Source organism: Ceratotherium simum, chromosome 3 (genome assembly GCF_057802395.1).
Source record: "Ceratotherium simum simum isolate JZ-2026a chromosome 3, ASM5780239v1, whole genome shotgun sequence".
Lineage (NCBI taxonomy): Eukaryota > Metazoa > Chordata > Mammalia > Perissodactyla > Rhinocerotidae > Ceratotherium > Ceratotherium simum.
Window position 1 is genome coordinate 88,262,880 of NC_141902.1, and position 25,053 is coordinate 88,287,932.

Genomic DNA, 25,053 nt, shown 5'->3' on the forward strand with positions numbered 1-25,053 from the left:
TACTCACAGCACTTAAGGAAGTTGTCCAAGTTAATTAGTTTGGCAGAGACCAAGCTGAAGTCTTTTAAAAGGAGCCCGTGCTGAGAAATTCCGAGAATCATACAGCTCCCACCTCCACCAAAAAAACATGGAGATGAATGAGATTAGAACGCAGATGTCTGATCCTAATGTAACACATACCTGGCCAAATCTGAGACTGGCTGGCACAATGATAAAGTCTCTTTCGGTCTCACCGAAGCAGACAGGTCTTCAGGAGGAGAAAGGGCTAGGTGGAAATTTTACCAGGCCTGGTATCCTGGTAATGAGCCCCGGTGTAAGGGACAGGGGAGATGTACAAGTACACACATACATACACACACACACTAAATATATACACACATAACGCTCACCCACGTGTATTTCTAGGCTTTTTTACATGCATTTCCCTTAATCTGAAGACGTGATCATTCAGTCCAACCCCTGCATTCAGCTGTGCCAAGAATGGGGAAAGGACTTGCTCAAAGCTACTCCTGAATCCAGCCTGGCTCACTCTCACAGGCTTAACCGCCGCCACCACCACCAGAGAGAAACGTGGTTATCTTCCTACAGAAAGGAAACAGGACTGCCAAGGGGCAGCACTTCCTCAAAGACAAGGCTTCCCGGAAAGAATGACTCTCCGACCTACGTCCCATAATCTTCTAACCCCACCCAAAACCCTAAACAGGGCAAAGAGTTTGTCTTTTTCTTTCTTTTTTTTTTTCTTGTACCCTCAGACCATTTTAGGGTCCTTTGCTCTTCTTCTCTGGCATTATGGCTTGAACTGTGTCCCCCAAAAGACATGGTGAAGCCCTAGCTCCCAGTATCTGTGACCTTATTTGGAAACATCTTCGCAGATGTAACCAAGGTAAGATGAGGTCATTAGGGTGAGCCCTAGTCCAATGTGACCGGTGTCCTTATAAGAGGAGGAGAAGGGAGAGACAGAGGGAAAATGCCACGTGACCTCAGAGGCAGAGATTGGAGGGGTGCAGCCGCAAGCCGAGAAATGCCAAGTCCAACGGCCACCACCAGAAGCTAGGAAGGAGCAAGAAAGAATTCTACCCGGAGTCTCAGAAGAAGCATGGTCCTGCCAACACCTCAACTTCAGATTTCTGGCCACCAGGACTTCAAGAAAATAAATCTGTTGTTTTAAGGCACCCAGTTTGTGGTAATATGTTACGGGAGCGCCAGGCAACTGATACACCCGGTTTCTTCCTTCAGAAATGCCTAGAGAAACATACTCATATTCATCCACCCTCCCACCTCGAGGTCCAAGTCCACTTCACAACCAAAGGGTAAACTGTCAAAGTCATGCTCTCTTCACTACACATCACATCTTTCTATATCCAAGGGAGAAAATATAACCCCCACTTTCGTCTAACATCTGAGATACTGAAAATGTTCAAGAATGACCCGCCCTACAAACTCCACAGAAAGAAAGGTTTAAATAAAATATATGAAGACCCCACTCCCCCACCACCACTCCCAAATAAAATACAAAGGAGCTCCGAACTGGTCCAGGAAGGCAAGAATTAACATACAGTCCACGGCGAAAGGTGGGACTGGATCTTCACGGCCTGTAAGAGGCCGAGAGCTCAGCCGCATTATCCACTGAATGAGGATGTCGGGAAGCCGACAAAGGAGGGGCTGGAAGAATGGTGTTAACAGTGCCCGTGGTGTAAGCCTGGCACAAGAGGCCCACCCAGGAGTGACCTGGGTTTTGAATGCCGGGAGCATGCCCTCACGGAGATCTCACAGATCTGTGACATCCTACCAGGGCTGGTGAAGTGTGGCATTGTTGGGATCAGGGGCCAGGGGAGGGAGGTAAGAATAAAATCAATGAACAACCAGGAGGTGACAGAGCTGAGCTGACACCTGTGACCACCACAGCTCAGCTCACTCAGCACAAAGAGAAAACTAGCCACAAAGGCGACAGACCTGAACACCAGAACACTCACTTCCTTTTTTGGGATCTAAAATGTTTCACTCGTCACACTGAACAGTCTCCGTGAGAGCCCTGGGTGCCAGGAGCCCTTGAGTTATTTTTAATTGCTGCCTTGGTACTATAATTTTTAAGTGACAAACACATTCCCCAATGAAATGAAAAGTGTCAGAAGACAGATACATACAAATGTATATATTTTTATTTGTTCACTAGATTAAGGATAGGTATGAGGCTTATTAGGAAATATTGTATCTATTAAAATAAAGGGGGGGATGTTTTAAAAAAGAGAGAAAGAAGTGATTTTTTCTAGCATTCATCAAAACAATATTTTTATTTATATACGTTTATAATCATTATTTCCAAAAATAAAACTCTTCCTGACTACTTACCTGCTCACACCTGCCAGCTACCGTGGGCTGGCTCTAGAGGGTGGCACTGCACATTTGGGTAAGTCACTTAATTCTGTGCCCTGATTTTGCCTAAAATGAAAGCAACAAATGCAGAGCTTCCATGATGTTATCTTTAAAAAGACCTACAAACAGGTCTTTCAATGCAGACCATGGCCAACCTTGGGACACAAGGACAACATGCCTACTGGACACTAATTCCACCTGTGCATCTGAGAAGTTTCATGGGGCTGCATTTGGATTTGGCCCAAGTGCTGCTGGCTCCAGGCACCACTCGGCGCCCGGGTGCAGCAAAGCAGACCTCCCCATCTGCTCCATCCACTGCAGGCTGCGAGGCTGCAAAACTGCTCGCTGACTTTTTGATCTATTTATATGCGTCTCCACGGAACGGCAAAGGTAAATGGAAGGTGCTAATTTATGTTTTTTGTTTCCAGAAGATATCCTTTCTTTGGCTGGCTAAGAAACGTGCTGTTGGCCTGTTAAGACTCCCCACTGACATCGTATTTACCAGCACGGGGAGGCAATGCAACATGCCGCAAAATAAATCATGAGTCTTGCCCTAAATTTTTTGCATAAAGATAGGAGAGGCCTGTGTGAAGCTCTTCTATGTCTTTTTCAACTGGTCTAGTGCCCTTTAAATCTTTGTCCCCCTAGCGCTCACCCTGGCCAAAACGTAAGCTCCTTTACTACAGTGCAGGAGGTTGGAAATCCGAAATCGACTGTGCAATGCGCTGTGCTGTGCACCCCATGCGTGTATGGCTTTGAGAAGAGGCTGGTGTGATGTGCCACACTGAAACACACACACATTATGCAAAACAAGACACAGTCCATTCCAAGTGCCGACACAGTAGCTCTTCAGGAAAGGAAATGGCCAAAGGATGGAGCCATCACAGTGGCTGTGTTCCACAACATCCCACTGAATCGCACAGCAATCTCTAAAGCCAACCTTAAAGGACACCTGCCCTCTGCAACCTTGAGAGGTGCAGTGACCACAGACCCAGGACAAGCCTCGTGTGCCCTGGAGTGAAGGGGGCTGGTGCTGAAGCAGTGGCTGGCCAAGTTCCAGGGGGATAGCTCTAGGTGGCTCCATGGGTCTACTTCAAGCAATTCTCTGCCCCAAAAAGCCAATGGAGAGATGAACTCATCAACACCATTCTTTATTTTACAGGCTGCACCACAATAACGGAATCTTACATAATAAAAACATATGGGTCCGTGCTGCTTAGAAATTTTTATCTTCATTAAGGGAATTCTTAGCAGAGTAAACACAAGATTTCAGGTACAGTATTTTAAACCTTATATAATCAGTCAGAGGGCAGCTTTCCAATTTCAACTTGCTTATAGTCAAGGTGGTAATTTCTCATTCTCATCAGCTGAGGAGGGGAGCACAGCAGCGTCAGAATTGGGGGAGCAAACCCAACAATTAGAGAAGGAGCATGCCTATTGTACCTAACCATTTTCCAAAATGGGGAGGAAAAGGGAAAGACAATAGCCATTCCCAAGAACATTGTACAATAGTCTTTAATTGAAAGACACCATTGTTGGGGCCGGCCGGTGGCACAAGCGGTTAAGTGCGCGCGCTCTGCTGCAGCAGCCCCCGGGGTTCACCAGTTCAGATCCCGGGCGCGCACCAACACACTGCTTGTCGGGCCATGCTGTGGCAGCGTCCCGTATAAAGTGGAGGAAGATGGGCATGGATGTTAGCCCTGGGCCAGTCTTCCTCAGCGAAAAGAGGATTGGCAGATGTTAGCTCAGGGCTGATCTTCCTCACAAAAAAAGAAAAAAAAAGACACCATTGTCACACTGTTCTCCCTAAACCAACCTTGCAAGTGCAGAAATGAAGGTAAAAATAATCATTTCTACCTTCCTCAAGTTCCTGTAGTTGTGTGGGCAGTGACTTAGGGAGCAGTTTGCCCACTACTGTATCATATTGCCCAGGACTATTTGTTGACAGCCTGCTCAGCTCCTTCCTATTTCTGCTATTTCCACACAACCAGGAGCTCAGGCGCCACAGCAGGCTTTAGACTACCAAGAAAAGGTTTCAAGGGTTACCTGGACAGCCAGGCTCATTATCTAGAGACCCGTCCCAAAGAGCCACTTGCCAGACAAATTAGAATCTGCCACCACATGGCACAGAACTCATATAGGGAGTGTGGATGGATGGACGGATGGATAGATAGATGCAAGGACAGAAGAACAGCATATTCCAGGCTTCGGAAGGGACTCGCGCTACTGCACAGTAACTTAGACCTCTACCACACCCTCGCGATGCAGCAATTGCACCACTGCCTGCTTGGACGGCTTTGCGGCCACAGCCTGCTTCCAGGACTCTCAGAGCCTCACGGCAAAGATTTTAACAAAAACCACTGCTAAGGAAATAAAGCATCCTCGTTACAGTCAGTCCTCTCTGATTCCATTACCAGGTAACTTAAAACGCCACGTGGGACATCACATCCCAGAAGGAGAGAGTATCGAAGAGATATTGCCAGGGTATTCATGAAGGACGTCGTGAAGGCAAAGGGGCAGAGTGGGCCCCACGCCTCTCACCGCACCATTCAACAAGTAGGGCTTGTAGCAACCTCTGTTGCCCTTTGCTGTTAAATATTTTCAGTGAGTGTTCACTGGAAGTCATAAATGAGACTTTTATTTTAAATCCAGGAGAATTCTAATGACCAACAATTATATATTAGATGATGATTAACAGGTGAAATAACTATTCCCTGTTCGAAGAGGAACGTCCAGCCACTTAAGCTGGGTTGGTTACCATCATTTCCATTAAAGAATTGAGCTACTAAACCCTCCATCAGGAGGGGCTTCCCTTTTCAGAAGGGATTGACTCAAAGCCACAAAGAAGAAGCGAAATGAAGTTGGGAACACCCCATTGCGATTCTGCCCGCATCGAGAGGAACATTTCCACCCTGCATGTTGTCACCGGAATGCCCGGAAAGAAAGCTCCCCACACTCGCTCGCTCCACGGCTGTGGCTGCAGAAGGCCCCGTGCTTCAGAAGCTGACAGCATTCCTTCCTCAGTGAGGTCGACACAGAGCCACCAGGGTCTGGGGACCCAGGGGGCCTCACATGCAAGTTCACTCTTACGAAGCTGGTGGCACTTGACTGTGAACCTAAGAACTCACCTAAAACAGACGCTGCAACGTGACTCACTGAGCAGAGCCCAATTCCTTCCCCATCCTTCCCAAGGACAGGTGTGACCAGACTGGGGGAGGAACGCTGCTTCCAAAACTACAGACGGAAGGAGAGCGGCACCCTGCGGAAGGCATCCTCTGAAACAATCCCATAAACTATAAGCCTAGAGGGACGACTCCACGGGATAAGAAACAACTGTATCAAGAGCTCATTTGTTCTGCTTCTGGGAAACCAAACAGGATCAAGATCAGGGAAGAGCCCATAACGGTGCCTGCTGAGCCCTGCTTAACACCGCGAGAAGACTAAGGTGAAGACGGTGGGCGCGGTGCAAGACCTGAGCCCTTCCTGGCAACCAGGGCTGAACCCCGAGGTTGCAGGTCTCAAACAAGGCTGCCTGGAGGGCAGCATATGTCCACAACATATGTCCTTGGTCCCCCCACCCCCGACACCCCAGGCTCCCGTGAAGTGGCCATTTTTCATCCAGAGAAGCAGAGCAATCTACAACGGCCCAGATCTCCAATTTACGAAACAGAGCCAAGGCCCCACACAACACCCCAAATCCTCAGGTCCCTGAGAAGGACTTCTGTTGTGCCAAGGTAAATGAGCAGTGTTATGCCATTATTGTTAAAGCAATTACTGAATACTGTACTCTATGAGGAGCACTCTATCACATGTCCATTTATTTAAATCTCTCAACCATCTGTAAGTCAGGCTCTATCATTATCCCCATTTTTCAGATGAGGATATTGAGGCTCAGGTAAGTCAAGTCACCAGAAACAGCTAAGTAGCAGAGCCAGGTTCAAACATAGGTCTTTTGACTCCAAGTCCATCACTCTTTTCACTGCTCCTCAGCTGCCTACAACCTGGAAGATCATTCCAGTCTTCGCCCTGTGGCCACAGACCAGAGCAACAGATCCCGAGGGCCTCCCAAAATGAGGCATCAGGGCACCTGTCCCTCCCAGGCCTCCTGTGCTGTCTCTGCTCCACCCACCTCAAAGTACCATTGACTTTAGGTGGTCAGCATAACCATTACTATAGTGGGCTCCTCTCCCACATGACTGTCACTTTTATAGTATCTTTAAGATAAAATGGAATTGATGTATTCATAATAAGGGAATAAAGAGAATTACTAACTTATTTATTAGTACTTATTTCTTGCTTGTAAAAACTTTTTACCTCCCCGACAAAATGTTCATGCAGAATAGGAAACTACTTGAGTGTATAATTCATTACACCAAAACAAATCCTTGATTGAAATAATTTTATTTCTCATTGGTTGGGCTACACAGTTACTATATTTGCAGTAAACATGTATAACCATATCATTATTAATAATAATAGCTAGTATTTATCAAGCACTATATGCCAGTTAGTGTTCAAATGCTTTATACATACTGACTCAGTGAATCCTCATAGCAACACCATGAGGGTAGGTACTATTATGATCCCAGTTTTAAAATGAAAAACTGAGGCACAGAGAGGTTAAGTAATCGGTTCAAGGTCACAGAGCTGGTAAGCAGAGGACACAGGAATGAATCCCAGATCTTCTGACGTTCATCCAATGAGCCACAGCTGCCACTTGCCATTTTTCACCTGGGAGTTTTAATCATATAACTTGGAGTTTTAACCATTCAGCAATACTGCCTCTCACGTTAATACATAAACACTTAGATTACATAAAATACAAGTGTCTTGAACGACATCGGTTCACTTATCCTATGAACCAAAGTCAGTGATTCCACTTTTTTCCTGTTTATGATCTATTTTGTAGATACAGATATAGAAACAGAAAGCAAAAATAAATTTAAAAAGCAAGGATGCTATCTTTCTGGCCTACAGATTTCTTAGAGGGAATAAAATGTAGGTGACTTGGCTTCAGGGGAGTTCTAAATCCATGTGTTAAGCCACACAATCAAAATTACCATTGAAATGTCCCTTCACATCTTCAAAAAAGTATAGCACACAATATTCGGTGACTGTAACCCTGTACAAGAACATGTATGTAAATATATAAGGTGCATATTAATGTACAGAAAATAACAGAGTACATGTACAAAATGTGAGTAGAAGTGACGATAAGCACTTTGACTCTACTTCGTAGGAACATGGTTATTCAATGACATGCACAGTCAAATCTGTGCAAGTTAAACGTGTTTGTGAAGTTGGAAGTAAGCTGCTATAGAAAAGTTGCTAGTACAGAGTTTTATTCTCCACTATAGCAAGGGGTGAGCATCTTCCGCACACTTGCCTGCCCACAGTCCCCAACCTTCCCCGCCTGGCACTTCAAGGATTCCTCCTTAATCCAAAGACCATGGTCGGCTCAGCAGGAGTCCTTGACACTCCCACAGCTTCCGCAGGAGGCCTGGCACAGACCCCGAAACCAGCGTGGCAGCCTGTGCTCTCTCTCTGTAACCAGCCAATAACATTCACTGATTTTTTCCTTGAGACCTCCATCTACATGAAACGCAACTCTATCCTCATCGTTTTTGCAACATTACACTTACTCATCCCCAGGCAAGTCTGGAAAGTGAACCCAGTTCCCGAGCAAGGCAGCACCTCAAAGCTTGCTTTAAGATGAGCAAGGTAAATTCACAGAGACCCTCTTGCTCAAGCCACCTTGGCCCAATGACTTTGTGCAAGAGGAAACTTATCCAGACTGATACAAAACAGTGTGGTTCGGGCAGCAGGCAGGAAGATGCGCAGTAAATGCTGAGCAATTGATTAGCAAGGCAGTGCCTCTGAGGAGAGGGCTCTGGTCAGCCTCTCTATAAGGGATCTCAAATTGAAATGCGGGAGAGTTACAAAAATTCAGGAAAGAGATCTTGCTCACTTTACAACTCACTCAGTTTCTTTGATTATTAAACACAGAAAAGAAAACCCCCACAGACCTAAGGTGTGTACACAAAGCTGGTTGAAAGGAATTTTCAGAAATAATTTTTCCCCTAAATAATTACGAGCTAAACATTTTTAACCCAGCTGTAAGAAAAAAAAAAAATCAGGGTAATTTTTTTTTCTTACTACCTGGGGCTATACAGTAATTATGCAAATGGCAGGGAATTTGTCACTTTGAGTAACCGTAAGTATGTAAAATAACTTGATTAAGTAAAATTCAGTTGCCTTAGTCATCATACTAATTTGACAAGGACTTGAAAAACGTCTCTCAGCTGTCCGCTTCTGGGTTAGATATGCAAAAACCCATCTTCAAAATGATGCTTCTTTAGGAAAAAAAACAAAGAAAAGAATGACAAATCCAGCAGTCTCGTCTCACCCACTAATTGCAAGCCCACTAAGTGCTCTCAGGCCTAAAAAACCCAGGGAGTATCAACAGTGAGACAGGGCCTTGTCAGACACTCTCAGTCATTCGTCTCATTACTTTGTCACCACAACCTCAGACTTGGTTTTTCATAACTCTACAGAGGGAAATGCCCACCCCTGGTTCATGGCAACTGCCTGTGTGCCCTACCCAGACGCTCATCTGGCCTTTTTAGGTTTTCATCCTGAGGCACTTCAAAGGCATACGTATGTGAGCCTCAATCATAACCTCCCAGGGCTGTCAGAGGTTTTAATTTCCTGTACACATCCTTATCTACTCCAGTCCCCAGTAACTTGATAACAGACACGAACCTCTGTATGCAAGGCTGCCCTCAGCGAATGGTTGGAAACATCTCAGTGGCTCTCCATAAAACACCATCAAGTGCGTACAAAATGACTCTCTCTCCGTGCAGGTCCCATGTGCCTGCACCTTCTCCAAACAGCCCAAGACTTAACCAGATGTTACGTCCTTGCAAGTAGGTCAGTTCAGACTGGAGCCACCCAAAGCAAAGACCCAAGTAGAGGAAAATTAGATTGCATTCTCTATCTAGCACACGACGACGATCAAACTGAACAGGTCTCTCTTCTTACGCTGAAAAAAATATTTCATAGCCAGTCGGGCAGTTTAAGTGGCTAGGAGAGAACAGCCCTGTGACTGCTGGTTTATCTGAAGCATGATTTCCAGTGAAAACAATTGCAAGGGTAACAGATTTCAGAATCCACAGCTGGCCCAGGTTGCACCTGGATTACCTATCACCAAGTCTGGGCGTTGGGGTCGATGTCCTTCTGTACCCTCCTGGGAGACCCTAATACCCAGGCAAAAAGTTGCTAGGTTCCCTGCCAAGGTTAACAATTGGTGGCTTTCTCATATACAGGTATCTCTTGAGCTTCCTCCCTGGGCGGGTTCTTGAGGGAAAACAGACACACACAGACACACACGTACACACACGTGCATACGCGCAGAGTCTCGCTTTTCAAAGTTGCTTCTCAAATCACAGGCACCTTCTTGCTGCAGTTCTGCAGCTGGGAAGCCTACACGACTGTCACTGAAGACACCGGGCAATCTGTCTTTTCAGAAAGAAATGGGAGAAATGAAATGAAGCCTCCAAATAAAAAAAAATGGCATCTGGGAAGACAAAATAAGAAAGTAGGTGCTTAGACTTTTGGAATCACATAGGAAATAATGTCATTGGCATAGAATTTGCCATCACCCTCCTCTCTATAACAGTCAGCATTGTTGGCAGTGTCCCAAGGTATGCCCTTCATCAGGTATCTGAAAATACTTCATCAGAGGGGCAGACTGCCAAAGTAAAGATCATATATAACACACACCTTGCACATGGACCCTGCATGTGTGATCACCTACAAACACAGGTTCTCAAGTTTCTTAAGAAAGCCATGATGAAAGAAAAGGGAGAAATTTGCCTCTCCTGCAAACATTCCGCAATGTTTCATTCTCAAATTATCCATAAAAAAGTCTCACGTAGCTGAAGGAATAACAAACTTTTTATTCCACCTCCCAAATAGCAGATGAAGAGAAAACTCCCCAGTGGCCCAGAAGAGCAAACCCCACAGCGAGCTGACTCAGTCAACCCTGGCAAGCAAACTATTTATTTTCATGAAGTTCAGATGGCAACGGAGAGTTGAGGGCAGCCGGGCAAGGCAGAGCCCTGAGCACCTTATGCTTCCACTCCTAGTAATCAAAATGAGTCCAATTTCCTAGGCCTGTCCTTTCCTGGGCCTCCACCTGCTTTCTGCCAGTCACCTGTTGACTCCTGTTACCCTACTCTTCTGAACCAGGCTTTCCAGCAGCCCAGGCTGGAAGGGCCAGGAGGCCCCCACCAGGTGCACTGAATTCCTCCCCTGCCTGCCTGCCACTTGCCTATTCTGGGATTAAAGTCAACTTCCTATCTCCTGGTGCCAGCCCTGCCTCTGTACATCCACCACTCCACCAGCCCTCTGCTTTTTAACTTCTCAAGGAGCTTAGGCCACTCATCTTGTTGAGATGGTTCCTTTCTTTCTAAAACCCTAGATCATTGCAAGCTAAAACTAAGCTGGTGCCTTTATCACTCCTCGTGTGAAAAGTTCTGTTGGTGCTCGCCACACATGAATAATGCACTCTATGAAACAAAACTGGTTGGAGCCAAACTGTTAAACTGGAGGCAGCTGTTGATATACTAATTACCTCCATGTAAACACAGACCCGCCCATTTTGGTGTTACACACTTTGCATATGCTGCGGTACAGACCCACATATATTTTATTAATGTGCATTTCCATCTTAGTAATATACGTACCTATTTTAATATTTTAATAAATATTTAATATTTAATAAGTCAAATTCCCTCCAAGGAAGGTCTGATAAACTGACTCCCATGAAACAGTTACCCCCTACCCTCAAAACTCCAAAGGCCACAAGTACTGTCTGCAACTGTGTATTATAACTATAGACATAAAAGTGCATTTAAAAACAAAAAAAATCTAAACAGGAAAGAAGATGTGCTTTTGGCCACAGGGCTCACCTGCAGCATACAAGTCATGGATGCACAGAGACAGGAATTTCAATTCCTTTCACCTCACAAGGAGCAAAAGACATGCATTCGATTTTCAGAAGCCCTGTAACTCTGTCACCCCAGGAAGCAAGCTGAGTTTGAACTCGCTCACAACCACAGAACGCACTTTACCCCACACCAGAGACCAAGCCTGCCTGTACTTCCCTCTGACAGCGAGCCCCCAGTCTTAGGAGACTGTTTATGAATGGTCCAGGGCACCCAGCGTCCGGGCCCTCATTAACTGTACCTCGAGGCCAGGGATGGGGGATTAGTGGTACCATCAGGAAGAGCATGGTTCTATCTCTGAATGTGCTTATCCAACAGCCAAAATCTTGTCCGATTCTATCTCCATCAAACTTGCTCACTAACACTCAAAGTCTCTGACATTTGATTCCAGTTTCAGGTCAATAGCCAAGGAGAGATTTAACACTACACACTCTGAAAAACCTTTTCCCCTTTAGGAAGGACTGTCCTTGGGTCTGGAAGTGCACTCCCTGGAACTCAAGTTGGGAACACCTGCGCCGGGCAGGAGACAGCGGCAAAGTAGGTATCTGACAGTGCTGAGTCATTACAAGCTGTTTCCTCTGATACGTTATGCACCCCTGGGCCGTTTGAGCATTAATACCCCCTTTCAGAAGGCAAATGAAATAGATATACGCTGTGCAAAATGATGCAACCCCCCTGTGGGAGAGAGACAACGGTGGGGAATTGAGGTCTAAGAGTGGGTAGCAGGAACTACACAAACTTGCAGCAGTTCTCCAGGTACTGTAACTTTATCCCAGACGCCGACGGATGGCTATTGGGATACCCAGTGGGACCATTTCCCCTGCAGCCCAGCTCAAATCAAGGCCATACTCGGACGCATTTTACTCTAAACTGTTAAATCCCCCTGTAATTGGCGGATGGAGAAAGCGCCGGGGGAAAATGATGCATAATGGATTTGTTCTCGAGGCGGATGGAATGGAGAGTAGAGGACGCAAGATGCTAACCGGCTTTTCTTCCCATGTGCAGGTCACCTGAAAACCGCGATGCCTTCCTTTCCAGGGGGGCTCCTGAACTCACCCTCTGGCTGCGCTCAAGGGGAGAGAGGAATGGTTTCACGCCCACCTGCCCGCTGCCTCTCCTCTCCGGGTACCCCCAGCCCTCGCCGGCCGCACGAGCAGCTGCCGGCATCCGCGGTCCCGCCTGCTCCCGGCTCGCTCGGCAGCCGGGCCGGCAGCTCCCACGGCGGCCGCCTCTGCACCACTCGCCAACCTCCACGCCGGGCCGAGGTCATGCCCGCCTGCCCCCGGCGCCCGGGCGGCCCCCTCCTCGTGCCAGCCGGCCGCCCCGGGAGCCGGGCTGGGGAAGGGGCCCTGCGGCGGAGTTGGCACGGGGACTCACCAGGTAGGCGCCCACCGTGCCCTGCGCCAGCATCAGGGCGCACTCGGACACCAGAAAGATCTTGATGTTGGAGAAGCAGGACACCTTCTTTTTCTTCTTCTTGTTCCTCTGCGCTTCGTCCCCCTGCAGCTCGCCGCTCCGGCCGCCGCCCGACGAGCCGCCCGGCTTCTTCCCCTGCATCCTTCCCTCGCCGCCGCCGCCGCTTTCCCGCTCGCTCCGGGTGTCGGGGTCGCTGCCGGGCGGGGGTGTGCGCGGCGAGGCTGCGTGCTGTCCCTGCCCGGGGCTCGCGGCGGCCGCCCCCGTCCTGCCGGGGCTGGAGAGGTGGAAGGCACAGCTCCTCACCGCTACCGCCGCCGCCGCTCTCGCCCCCTTCCTCCTCCTCCTCCGCCCTCCCCTCGCCTCCTCCTCCGGCTCGGGCTGTGCCAATCACAGGGGCTCCTCGCGCCGCCCGCCGCCGCCTCGCCGCCCGCGGACGCCCGCCGCGGCCATCGCCCGCTTCCCCTCGCCCGCGGGCCGCGCCTGCCCGCGCCTCTCCTGCCTCTACCCCGAGGCCCGGGCCTCGGTCTCCGCTGCCCGCCCCCGCCGCGCCGCTCCTCGCTGCCCGTGCGCCCCTGGGGAGGCGCGAGGGGAACCGGCTTAGGGCGCCGAGGGCGGCCCTGCGGCCGGGGCGGGGAGGGTCCCGCTGCCCGGAGGACTGGGGAGAGGGGGTATCCTTGCGGAGTAAGGAAGGGGGTGCCCCAGAGGGAGGAAGGCGGTGCCCGGCCCGTAGATGGCGCTGCGGGGCACGGGGCGCCGCCGCGGACACAGAGTGGTACTGCAAGAGGAACTGGGGGCCCGGAGGTGGGGTGCAGAGGCGCCCCCGCGGGGCAGGGACCTGGTGCTCTGGCATCGGGGCGCTAGACCGGAGGGGAGAGGCTGTTTCTAGGTAGAGAGAGAAGACCGAGTACCCAGGAAGGGGTTGGCGCGCGCTCTTCCCCTCCGCCCTGGTGTTTCTGGGGACAGATGTTGCGCTCTGGGGCTGGAGGAGGTGCCAGAGGTCAGAGCTGATTGAGGCTTCTGCAGCCTTCGGCCTCTCCTCCTGCTCCCCGGGGCCACTCCGGCCTAAACGACCCCAGACCAAAAGGAAAGAAAGGAACCGAAGCACCGCAACAGGGAAGTTCGGTTAATCCGTCAAGAGCCGCACAGATTATCAGTCGCCCCCAACGACGGTGTCTAGGCAACTGCACGGTCGCAGCGACCCCAGCAGAGGGCCTTGTCTAGCCCTCCATCTGCCTGGAGCCCATCCGACACAAAGCGATTAGCCGCAGGCCTGCCTTGGTCCCCACCCTCCCCTAGCTTTGTGGCCCGGGCCACCTTCCTTGGCCTTGACCTAAATGCCCGGGGCCCAGGGGCAGCTGCTCGTCATATTCGTTACCAGGAGTTTGGGTCACAAGGCACTACCGATAAGGATGTGCTAGCCCCCAGACAGCTTTTGAAAGCTCAGAGGAAGCTGCAAGGACTGTACCAGTACCAGGAAGCACTCATCAACTGCCTGGGCCATTGTGGGGACTCGACCAACCCTTTGAAAAACCTTAATAATTGTGTCAAAGAAAATTATCCACTCTCCTAGGCTCTTGTGTACAAATGCAGGCTTAAATTTGAAACTGAATAGCAGTTAACACTTCCATAATTTTTACTTACTCCCAAAGAACTTGAATGAGAATGGATGGTGTAAGGGTGGGGGTGTTGTCTTGCCATACTATTTAAATATAAACTGCTTCATCCTTCTGTGGTTCTAGACATGATCTCACCTGATGTCCCTCTCAGATGCTCCCCTCCCCTTGTCTGGGCTGTCTGCTATCTGAATTGGCTCCCCCCACAGAGGTCTTTTTTTGTTTTCCCCAATTCTGTCATCGTGGGCTGCATCATTCCCCAAGAGTCTATCACGGTACTGGAACCCTTCCCTTACTCCCAGCACCCTCCCCTCACTCCCAGCCAACTTTGCTGCGGAACCTTCCCCTCACTCCTGTGGCCTTCTCCATCACTCTGGCATCCTGGGAGTGCCTCCTCACTTTTTCCTGAGAAGACCCTTGATGAGCTAGCTCCTTTCCTTGCCTCTGTGACTGTCAGCTCCAAGCTGAGCCAAGACATTTACTTGTCTCTGAACTGTGATCCTGGTGCTATTGGAAGGGCATTCCCAGTGCATTATTGTCTTCAAGTCTTATTTACATACTTTGTAATAAAAAGAGCTAATGTTTATTGATTGTGTGCTTACCTGGCCAGGCACCATTTGTTCTAAGTGCCTCACCCGCATTTACAATTTAACCCTCACAACCTTTCCCTAAACTAGATACTATTATTAGCCCTGTTTTACAGATAAGAAAACAGAGGCCCAGAAAGATTAACTCTACCAATGTCATGAATCCAGTAAATGGCAGGGCCAGTCTTGGAAACCAAGGTGTGTGCTATTGCAGCCCCAGTTCTTAATGACTTCCTATATGTTATCTCATTTATCGCCCAGTGGTCTGTCTCTTAGGAAGAGTGTGACTCATATTGATCCTATTTTATAAATGGAGACTCAGAGATGTGTAGTGACTAGCCCAGTGTCACACAGCTCAAAAGGGAAAGGAGTTGAATCCTAATCCAGCTCTCTTTGCTCTATAGCATGTTGCCTCATGTACAGTCCAAGGGGGCACAAGCTTTTTTCAGTTTTGACCATTTGTTTTAGATAAAAATTTAACTGTATTTAGAGAAATCAAACACGTTTGCTGTCAGAGAGAGGATTTTGGATTAGGGTTGTAGATTCCTCCTATAATTAAGAGTAAGCAGCCATGAAAATAATCCTGTGCCTGAAGCCTTAAGAATAATCAAAGTCAGCCTGAAGGAAATCAGGTGTCAGCCTCATGACAGTCAGACGAAGGAATTTAATATGTTCACTTCACTTCCTTCTTGCTCGTCCTTGATTTACCCATGGATCAGGGTTCAAAGATGATGAGGGGGTGTACAGGCAGCGGGTGCTTCTGCTTGGCTTCTCTCCTGGGAAAACAGGGAGCCGCAGAAAGACAGTACCCGTCCTCGTCTCTGTGCCCGTGGCTGCTGATGGAGTGCTGTGACGTCCTCTATCTCAATTCTCACAGGGAGAGCTGATCTTATGAGACCCATTTTACTCATAAGAAAGAGCAACAAGTGGCTTTTTGGAGCTCACAGCTAGCGAGTGACAAGAACTAATACCTGCATTTTCCACTTCAAATTGGTAGGATCGCCGAGGAGGAAGGAGGGGATTAAGAAGGGGTCTAGACCTCCCACGATCTGTGGTGGCCCCTCCAACCAGCCTCTGAAATGAACAGTTGACCATCACGTGAAGAGCAAGGCAAACAGAGCTTAACCCCCACCCAGCACCTCAACTGGGGCGCCTTAAATGCTGCCCAGGGGAAATGCTGTAGCCACCACTTCTGAGTGGAGGCTTTTTCATTCATCTATCCCCCTAGTGGTGGGTGATGGATTTAGGACCAGTCAGTACAGCATTATGAATGACTGTAGGCGCCTTGTGATTATTTTGGCTTCTCAACCACTTTTCTGGGCCAGGTGACTTTTCGAAGTTAGATGAAAATATTGCTAGCTAAGGCTCTGGTTCCATGATTCCTACTTTGTTGACTACTAGACATATTCCAAACATTGAGAAGCCGTGTCATCTGGACATCTAATCTAGGGAAGCAGAAAGAAGATTGGGTGATGTGGGAAGATAAACTGGCTTTTGATTCCTAAAATATTAATAAGCTGTTTGTAAATGTTTAGTGATTAGGATTTGGAGAGCTCCACCCCCCCTTTGGAAAGGACCATCAGTTCATTTGTGTAGGAGAGAAGTGGGTTAACTTCTTGGGCATGCAAAAACATGACAATATCTGCCACTGTTACTGGGCTGCGGCAATATTTCACAGCAAGCAGCCTCAGTGTAACTCAACACAATGAGAAACTGTTGTTCAAGTAATTCACATGAACCATCGTTTGCCAGCTTCAATTTTGTTCACAGGAAAATACAAAGTTGAAAAATAAATGCAAAGAATGATTTTTGATTGTCACTGGGATGGAAAATAGATACTTAGATTCTCACTCTATGGGTGGATTTTTTTTTCTTTTTTCTGAAAATACTCCAATCATATATTGTGTCCAACCAAGGATAGAATTGGGGCTAGGCCAACTTCTTTGGCTTGAAACTAATATTTGGGCTGAGTTGAAGCTTATTTTTTCTTAGAGTTTTTCTCTCCCCATCCCCACTTTCCAATTAGCCTGATCCATATCCATTACTACCATATGGCCTGTGTTTGCTACTTACTATATTCATAGTTCTATATTTTAAATTATGTCTCTTATTTTAAACTACATCTCTTAATTTGAATATATCCTAAAGCTCAGCAAAGAAGTGAAAATGATAAACATCAGTATGGATGCAATTAAAAAAATGGTGAAGCCAAAATCTAAGGGGAGAAAGAAAAAGAAACAACATTATATTTATGGAAAATGAGTTTTGAGGTAAAGGAGAAAGAATAAAAATAATAACCATTTACCAATATTGATGTATTTGGGGAGCTTATCATTTGCTGCCTTTGATTGATATGTGAGTACATAGAATGTGTTTCTCCAAATAGACTGTTAGCTTCTTAAGATTAGAGAGAGTGTTTACTTTTAAAAATAAAAGATCATTTGTCCTGCTCAGTGTCTAACAGGCCTCCTGCCAAGAAGCTTAATACTTATGATTAGGACAGGAAAACGACCCAGAAGTGTCAAGGTTTATAAAGCTTATCATCCTTCCAGGTGCACCCCCAGGCACCCGTTTCTCCATCCCAGCAGCAACTGTGCACACCCTCTTCTTGCAGCAAGAGTTGTCCCCATCAGTGTCTTTCATGGACACAGTGCCTTTCCTCTGCTCTCTCAGAGATGGAGGTCTCAGCTTTGCCCTCACAGTCTGAAAAGTGCACACAAACCTTTGTATTTTGAGGATGGATACTGATTGTAACTGTGGGCAAATGAAATTAGCCAGTGCTGAACATGTTTTGGAGGCCCAACAGCATCTCCAGCAGAGAAGTGTGAGGCTTAGAGCTTAATAATATGTCAAGAGTTTCATTGGTTCCAGGCCCAGCAGAGCGGCCACAGCTGTCTGCCCTCCTGGCAGGCGGTGGGTGCCAGGCCTGTGCACCCCAGGTGGGCATGGTGCAATGCAGTGCTTAACCCTCCGGCTGATCAAAGAGAATGGAGGGTTCCCGGAGAGCATACAGGAAGAAAATCCATGACAGAAAATCCACAAGGTGTAGAATGCTTCTCAAACCTGAATCAGGAGTATGAGTATAGAGAAAGTATATACAGGTGAGGGAGGAGGAACACCGCTGCTCAGATTAGGGCCCCCTCCCCCGCCGTGGCCCAGCTTCCTCACTCTAAACCCTTTCCAGCTCCTCCAGACACTCTCCTCCCCAATGGGACAGCAGGTAAGGAGGGCTGAGGAATGTGGCAAACTGAACAAGAAGGCTGTCCAAACTCTGACTGCCTGTCATGGGCTGATTTGTGTCGCCTCAAAATTCATATGTTGAAGTCCTAACCCCCAGTGCCTCAAAATGTGACTGTATTTGGAGATAGGGCTTTTAAAGAGGTACTTAAGGTAAAGTGAAGTCATATGGGTGGGCCCTGATCCCACAGGACTGGTGTCTTTATAAGAAGAGATTAGGACACAGGAAACACAGACAGAGGGGCGACCATGTTGAGGACACAGGGAGAAGACGGCGTCTGCAAATCAAGGAGAGAGGCCTCAGAAGAAGCCAAACCTGCCAACACCTCGATCTCAAACTTCCAGCCTCCAGAACTGTGAGATGATAAATTTCTGTAGTTTAAGTAACCCAGTCTGTGATATTTCACTATGGCAGCTGGAGTAAGCTAACACAGCACCTTCACCCTCTGCCTAGCTTCACACATCCCTATACTTGGGCCATGATTAATTGTGGTTCCTTGAGCCCACCATGCTTTCTCTCTTCCAGACTTGTGCACCTGCTGTTCCCTCTGCTTGGAATGCTCTTCCTCCCCTTCCTTCAGCTGGCTCACACCTATTAGTACCTTAAGATCCCCCTGAAGTGTCACCTCCTCCAGGAAGCCTTTAGAGTTCTCACTCTGCCCTCCCACCCCCAATGCCACTGCTGCCTCCCTACCACCTCTGTCCCCTCACCACCTATGCCAACCTCTACCCCAGCAGAGAGCAGAGGGCACTCACTGCGCTTCTCCCTGACTAGCCTCTGGTCAGTGTCTTTCATCTCTATATTTCTGCCCCCGGAAGAGCCAGGCCAAGAGTGATCAGTAACCATAGGGGGAAGAACAAATGAGTGAGAACACAAGGAGTAACCCTTCCCCGCCTAAGTTACCCAACAGCTGTGGGACAGGACAAAATGGCAGGAGGAGCCCAAGAGCATTGGGAGGACACAAGGAAAGGGACATGATAGCGACAATAGCTGCAAACCACACCTGGCCAGGCAGGAAGTGAGAGCAAGAGGGCCTGCCCAGGGCTCAGAGCCTCGCTACTCAAAGTGTGGTCCGTGGACCAGCAGCACTGCCGTCACCTGGGAGCTTGTTAGAAATGCAGACACTCAGACTTCATCCCAGCTGTACTGGATCAGAATTTAAATGTTAACAAGATCCCCAAGTGACTCATATGTACATTATAATTTGAGAAGAATAGAACAGGCCTGGAATGCTATCAGAACTAGCCTGGAGTTAGGCAATTTTAAGCAGCAGTTTCGTATTTATATTTATTCCCCTTTTCCTTGTATTTGGGGCTTTCGAAGAGAGGAGTAAGAGGAACAATTGGCTCTAAAGAAGAGGCTCGTTATTTCGTTCTCCTGGAATCATCACACTGTGGCATCCCCCAGAGAGGAAGCATGGCTGACTAATAACAGGGCCAAGGAACTGAGAGAGGGGTCCACCTGCTGTTTTGTTTTGTGTCTGATTGTTGTTTGGGCAACACCTCTGAATCTCAGAACGCAAGTTGAGATGCTAGACTTCCGGATCATGAGGACTGCCTGAACTTCTCTCTCCCAACTTCCGTTAAAATACACACAAAAATCCAAAAGGGCTGCCAGGACTTAAATCGAGCTTAAACCCTAGGATCCTAAATATATATTGTCCAGTTTCTCAGGGAAATTGCCCTTAACACAGAGCAAATAGGATGACCAAGGAAGAGTGCCCCCCCCCCCCCCCCCACAGAGAGAAAGGAGAGGAAAGGGTCTTCATCAGGGACCCGGGCGGATTCCCCACTCAGAAAGCCTGACTGTCACCTCCTGGCTGCCTGAGGACACTCACCCCACCTCTTTCATCTTGCTAAATCTATCTGTGCAATTGTAAATCCCAGGAAAGCACAATGGGCCTAGGTGAGGTGTGGGGGGCAGTGGCTGCAGAGTATGTCCTGGGATGTAAAGTAATATAGTAATATAGGGAGTAGGTAAATGTAAGTGGGGGTGGGGATGGGAAGCCAATGTTTTTGATTATCTAATACTGTATAACAAGACACCTCAAAACTTAGTGGTTTAAACAATGAAATTTATTTTGCTCAAGAATCTGCAATCTGGGCGGGACTTGGACTCTGCTGTCAGCCGGGGCAGCTGGAAGGCTGAGGGCTGAAATCCTTTGCGTGCCTGGCTCCTGGGCTAGGAAAACTCAGCCGGGGGCTGGAATAGCCGGGCCTGCTTGGCATCTCTATTTGTTTGTGGTCTTTCTTCATGATCTCTCCAGCATGGCAGCCTCACGGAAGCTGAACTTCATCCATGTCCACTCAGGGCTCCCAGTGCACAAGCCTGAGAGAGGAGGAAGCCATGTGACTTTTATGACAGCCTTAAGTCATACAGTGTCATTTCTGCTGCATTCTATCGATGGAGGCAGCTGCAAAGCTCCACCTAGACTCAAGGGGAGAGAACATAGACCTCACCCTCTCAATGAAGGAGGGTCAGTGCCACATTGTTAGAAGAACCTGTGGGATGGGATATATATTGCTGTGGCCACCTTTGGAAAATATCATCTGCCATGTACATTGAGAGCACTGCATTCTTGGAATGAGAGCTTCTCATGCACCGTTTGAGGCCACAAAAAGACTATGGAATTTCAAATTATTTAATAATTAATTCACTTCCCATTTACAAAGGGATAGTCAGGGAAGCAGGAGAAATTCCTGCCATAGTCTAACAGTACACACTACTAGCTAGGCACTGGAAATTAGGCTGGAGACTATGCATCTTAATTTGCCTTTCAATTTAAAATTTAAGAGGAAGATTCTGGAGATCCAGAGTACAACCAACTTAGATATCTCCTTGTTTAAGAAGTAGTGACATGCATGTGTGAGAGGAGGGATAAGGATACATCAAGTCTATGAAAAATATTCTGTTACATGAAAACAAGGGGCTCCCTAGACCAATGCAACAGAGAAAAAACATGCTTATTTAGGAAAAAAGTGGATTACATAAAATAAAAAAATTTAATCTTGCTGCTTTGTGTTCTTAATAAATACTGGACAGTATGTACTTTGTGAAATAAGAAATAAAGCTTTATGTGAAAAAGGTGATGCTTGAGATTCTAACTGAATTTGAAAAGGAAGCTGACAGATAAGAATTGGATTCAGGTAAACTAAAAATAAAATTGTGGAATTGAAATCTTATTTTGAGGCAGTAAAGATCAGAATTGAAATTGCAGAAAACCAAATAAATGTTATAGAAAACAAGCTAGAGAAGTTTTCTATCAATGTAGAGAAAAGAAACAAAGATAAAAATGATAAGAGAAAAGATGGGTGATTTGGTAGATCAAAAATAAAGCCTTAATATATGGATAAGAAGGACTCCCCTAAGAAAAATATAACCGGAACAAATGATGTTGCTGCAATATGGAAGAAAAAGAATAGAAGAAAACTTCTCAAGCTGAAAAAAAAAATTGAATATACCATTTAAAACAGCACACCATTTCCAGGCAAAATTAATGAAGAAAGATGCACAGTTAGACATAATCTAGCAAATTTGTTTGAATAGAAAGGATTTTAAAAAGTTCTACAAACATCCAGACAAAACATTAAAGTTTCTTATCATCAAATGAAAACAGGCTGAATCGAGAGTGTATCACAAGAATGGACACTGGATGATAATGGAGCAAAGTCTAAATAGTGCTGAGAGAAAATGCTTATGACTCAAGCTGAAATGTTGTTAATTTGCAAAGAAAACAAAAAAGACATTCTTAGATATTCAAATCACGGTCTCAAAAAAGATACCACCTATGCGCTTTTCTTGAAAAATTTACGTAAAGATACAAATGAAACAACATATTAATTAAAGACAAAAACTCAAGAATAGCAAAAGCGGGTTCAAAAACATTGTGACAGTCCCAGCAAAACATAATTTTTTTTTAAACATTAAGTTTTACAAAAAAGTTGTAAATAGAGTATCAGTACAGATGGAAAGTTTTTCTGTTGTTATTTCTTGAAGCAGAATAACTAAAAATAAAACTAATAATAAATAAGTCCATAATTCCAACGATTGTGGCAAAGAATGGGGGAAAGAAGGGTAGGAGGGGAATTCAAAGGGTACGAAATTCCTCATCTTATAGAGAAAGGAACCACAGTTATTATATTATTCATAAATTTGATAATTAGAGAACTATTTCAAGTGTGATTTTGAAAAACCTAATTAGAAGAATTCAAAAGAGCATATATGCTTGTAAAAATGGGGAAACTAGAAGCCAAAAAAAAACTGTAATACTAGGAAGAAAACAATATAACGGTCAAAATCATGGGCTTTTGAGTCAGGAAAATCTTTTTTTCCTGGCACTTTCTAACTTTGGTCTGAAAATTTACTTACCTATTCAGAGCCTCTCTTTTTCTGTCTATAAAACAGGAATAGCATGTACTTCATAGGGTGGTTGTAGGGATTAAAGGGAATATTTATCTGAAAAACTTAGTCCAATGCCTGGCCTCAGTACGAGTCAATAAACAGGTTGTTCTTGTAGACTGTTGTTGCCATCATTATTATTTTCATTGTCACTTGTAGTAAACGATTGAAAATGCTTGAATCTCCCTGTGTGCCCTTCCTCAGGGAAGCTCTCTTGGTTCTGTTTTCTGAATCCTTTCCTCAATTGTGTCTGATCTTTTAAAATTCTTTGATTTGGATCCTGTGCTAGATTTCTGATCAATTCCTCAACATTCAGGATGTGCCTTTCTTTGCAAGGCGGGCTTGCCCATGACCAAGGGTGAGTTTTTCTTGTTTTTATTTCTGCAGCTCTTTCTCATGTCAATGTTCAGACTCAGTTACTCTGAAATGTGCCTGAGCAAATCCCCCAGATATCCCCACAGTTACCCAAGACAAGAGGATGGACACTTATAACAATAAATTTAGATGACTTAACTTACTATATTAAAATACTAAGCCTTCAGGATTGGGCTAAGAAAATCCAACTCTGACTTGCCAACAAGAAATATATCCAAAACAAAAGGACACAAATAGATTAAAAATAAAAAAGTGAATAAAGATTTACCAGAAAAATATAAACAAAAAAGTGAAGGTATTAATCTTAAATTCATACAAGACTAGATACAAGGCCAAAAAATGTTAACTGGGTCAAAGTGTGCATAAAAATGTGCAGTCTTCAAGGAAGATATAAAAGGCACATATGTTTTATGCCTCAAATATATAAAACAAAGATGTAAAGAAATGGACAAAAACACAATTGTTCCATGTGAGCCTTTTATAGAACTACTAGTCATTGAGAAAAACAAGTAGAAAAAATAGATACGTTTTAAAGGATGTGTACTATATATAATTCAAATGTATTTAAAACAAAACCAAGAAAAAAACAGAATAGATTTTTTAAAGATAAGCATAGAAAAATGAATGAATTATTAAAAATAGAAACAGTAAAGTTGATACACAAAATCAAGAACTGGTTTTATTTATTTATTTAGTTTTGGTGACGAAGATTGGCCCTGAGCTAACATCTGTGCCCATCTTCCTCTATTTTGTATGTGGGACGCCACCACAGCATGGCTTGATGAGTGGTGTATAGGTCCGCACCCAGGATTCTAATCCATGATCCCTGGGCAGCTGAAGCAGAATGTGCCAACTTAACCACTATGCCACTGGGCTGGTCCCTAGAACTGGTTTTATTTTTAACACAACTTGAGAATATATGAAAAGTAAAGAGAGAAAAGAAAAATTAAAAGTAGAAAATAAAAACTGGAGAATTTTAACAAGTAAGAAAATATTATTTAAAAATATTGTTAATAAATTTGAAAAGCTGAATTAAGGGATATTTTCATGGCAAATTTTACCTGACCCTAAGATAATTACCTCTAAAGATGTCCCATTGTTTGAAAATTTTACCACTGATAACTTTCAGACTTTCAGAAAGATAATTCCATGTTATATGATTTTTCCAGATAGAACAACAAAAACTGAAAACATAAAGATTCATTTTGTGAAGTCAGTATAACATTGATATAAAACTGACAAAAAAAGCACAACAAAAGAAAAATAAGTACTGTTATGATTTTGCAATGATATTTTAAATATTTCAATGACATGAAAACCAAAAGCTAAGCCGATGTTATCTTTCTTATATGACATAGTGATTCTAAAGTTCATACGGGTGAATAACAAGTAAAAAAAAAAAATTTAGAACGTATTGAAATAGAACTGGAGCAATTAGATTAAGGAGGCATGTCGTACTACGTATGAAAATATATTGCAAGCAACATCAACAAAGCAGTATGGTACTAGCTCAAGAACTGGCAGACAGATTGATAGAATAGAGCAATCAGCCCTGAAGTAGACTCTAGTATATATCCTAGCTTAATAAAGTCAGCACAACAAAAGATGGGAAAGGGAGAGGTGATTCATGAAATGGTTGAGAAAATTGATTAACTCAAATTATAGCCTCACCATGCCACAGCCCCAAACAAAAACAGCAATAAAAACAGATGGGTTAAAGAACCACACATAGACAAAAAATGTAAGTGAATAATTATCAGATCTCTGGAGAGGGAAAGCCATGCTCGGGATAAAAGCAATGGAAGTAATTACAAAGGAAAAGCTGGACAGATTTTATTACACAATTAGAAACATCCTCTACATCAAGAAACATCGTTCACAACAATAAAGTCACAACTTGGCAAAAGTAGTTTAGCAACAGGGCAGAAGGATAATATCATCAAAACATGAAGCACTCTTACATCTATAAGTAAAACTCTAATACTCCAAAAGAAATATGAATGAGGGCTGCCCGGTGGCATAGCAGTTAAGTGCGCACGCTCTGC

General features: G+C 45.5%; 1 protein-coding gene across 2 annotated transcripts in view; it reads right to left on the minus strand.

The window, feature by feature from the left end:
- The window catches only part of SLCO3A1 (solute carrier organic anion transporter family member 3A1), a 294,020-nt gene extending 280,903 nt beyond the window's left edge, over window positions 1-13,117 (minus strand). For both annotated transcript variants that reach the window (XM_004431917.3, XM_004431916.3), the window contains exon 1: window positions 12,759-13,117. In XM_004431917.3, coding sequence (XP_004431974.1) covers window positions 12,759-12,938 — 180 coding nt within the window. In that variant the 5' untranslated portion in view covers window positions 12,939-13,117. The remainder of the gene's footprint in view (window positions 1-12,758) is intronic.
- Window positions 13,118-25,053: the final 11,936 nt, after the last annotated feature.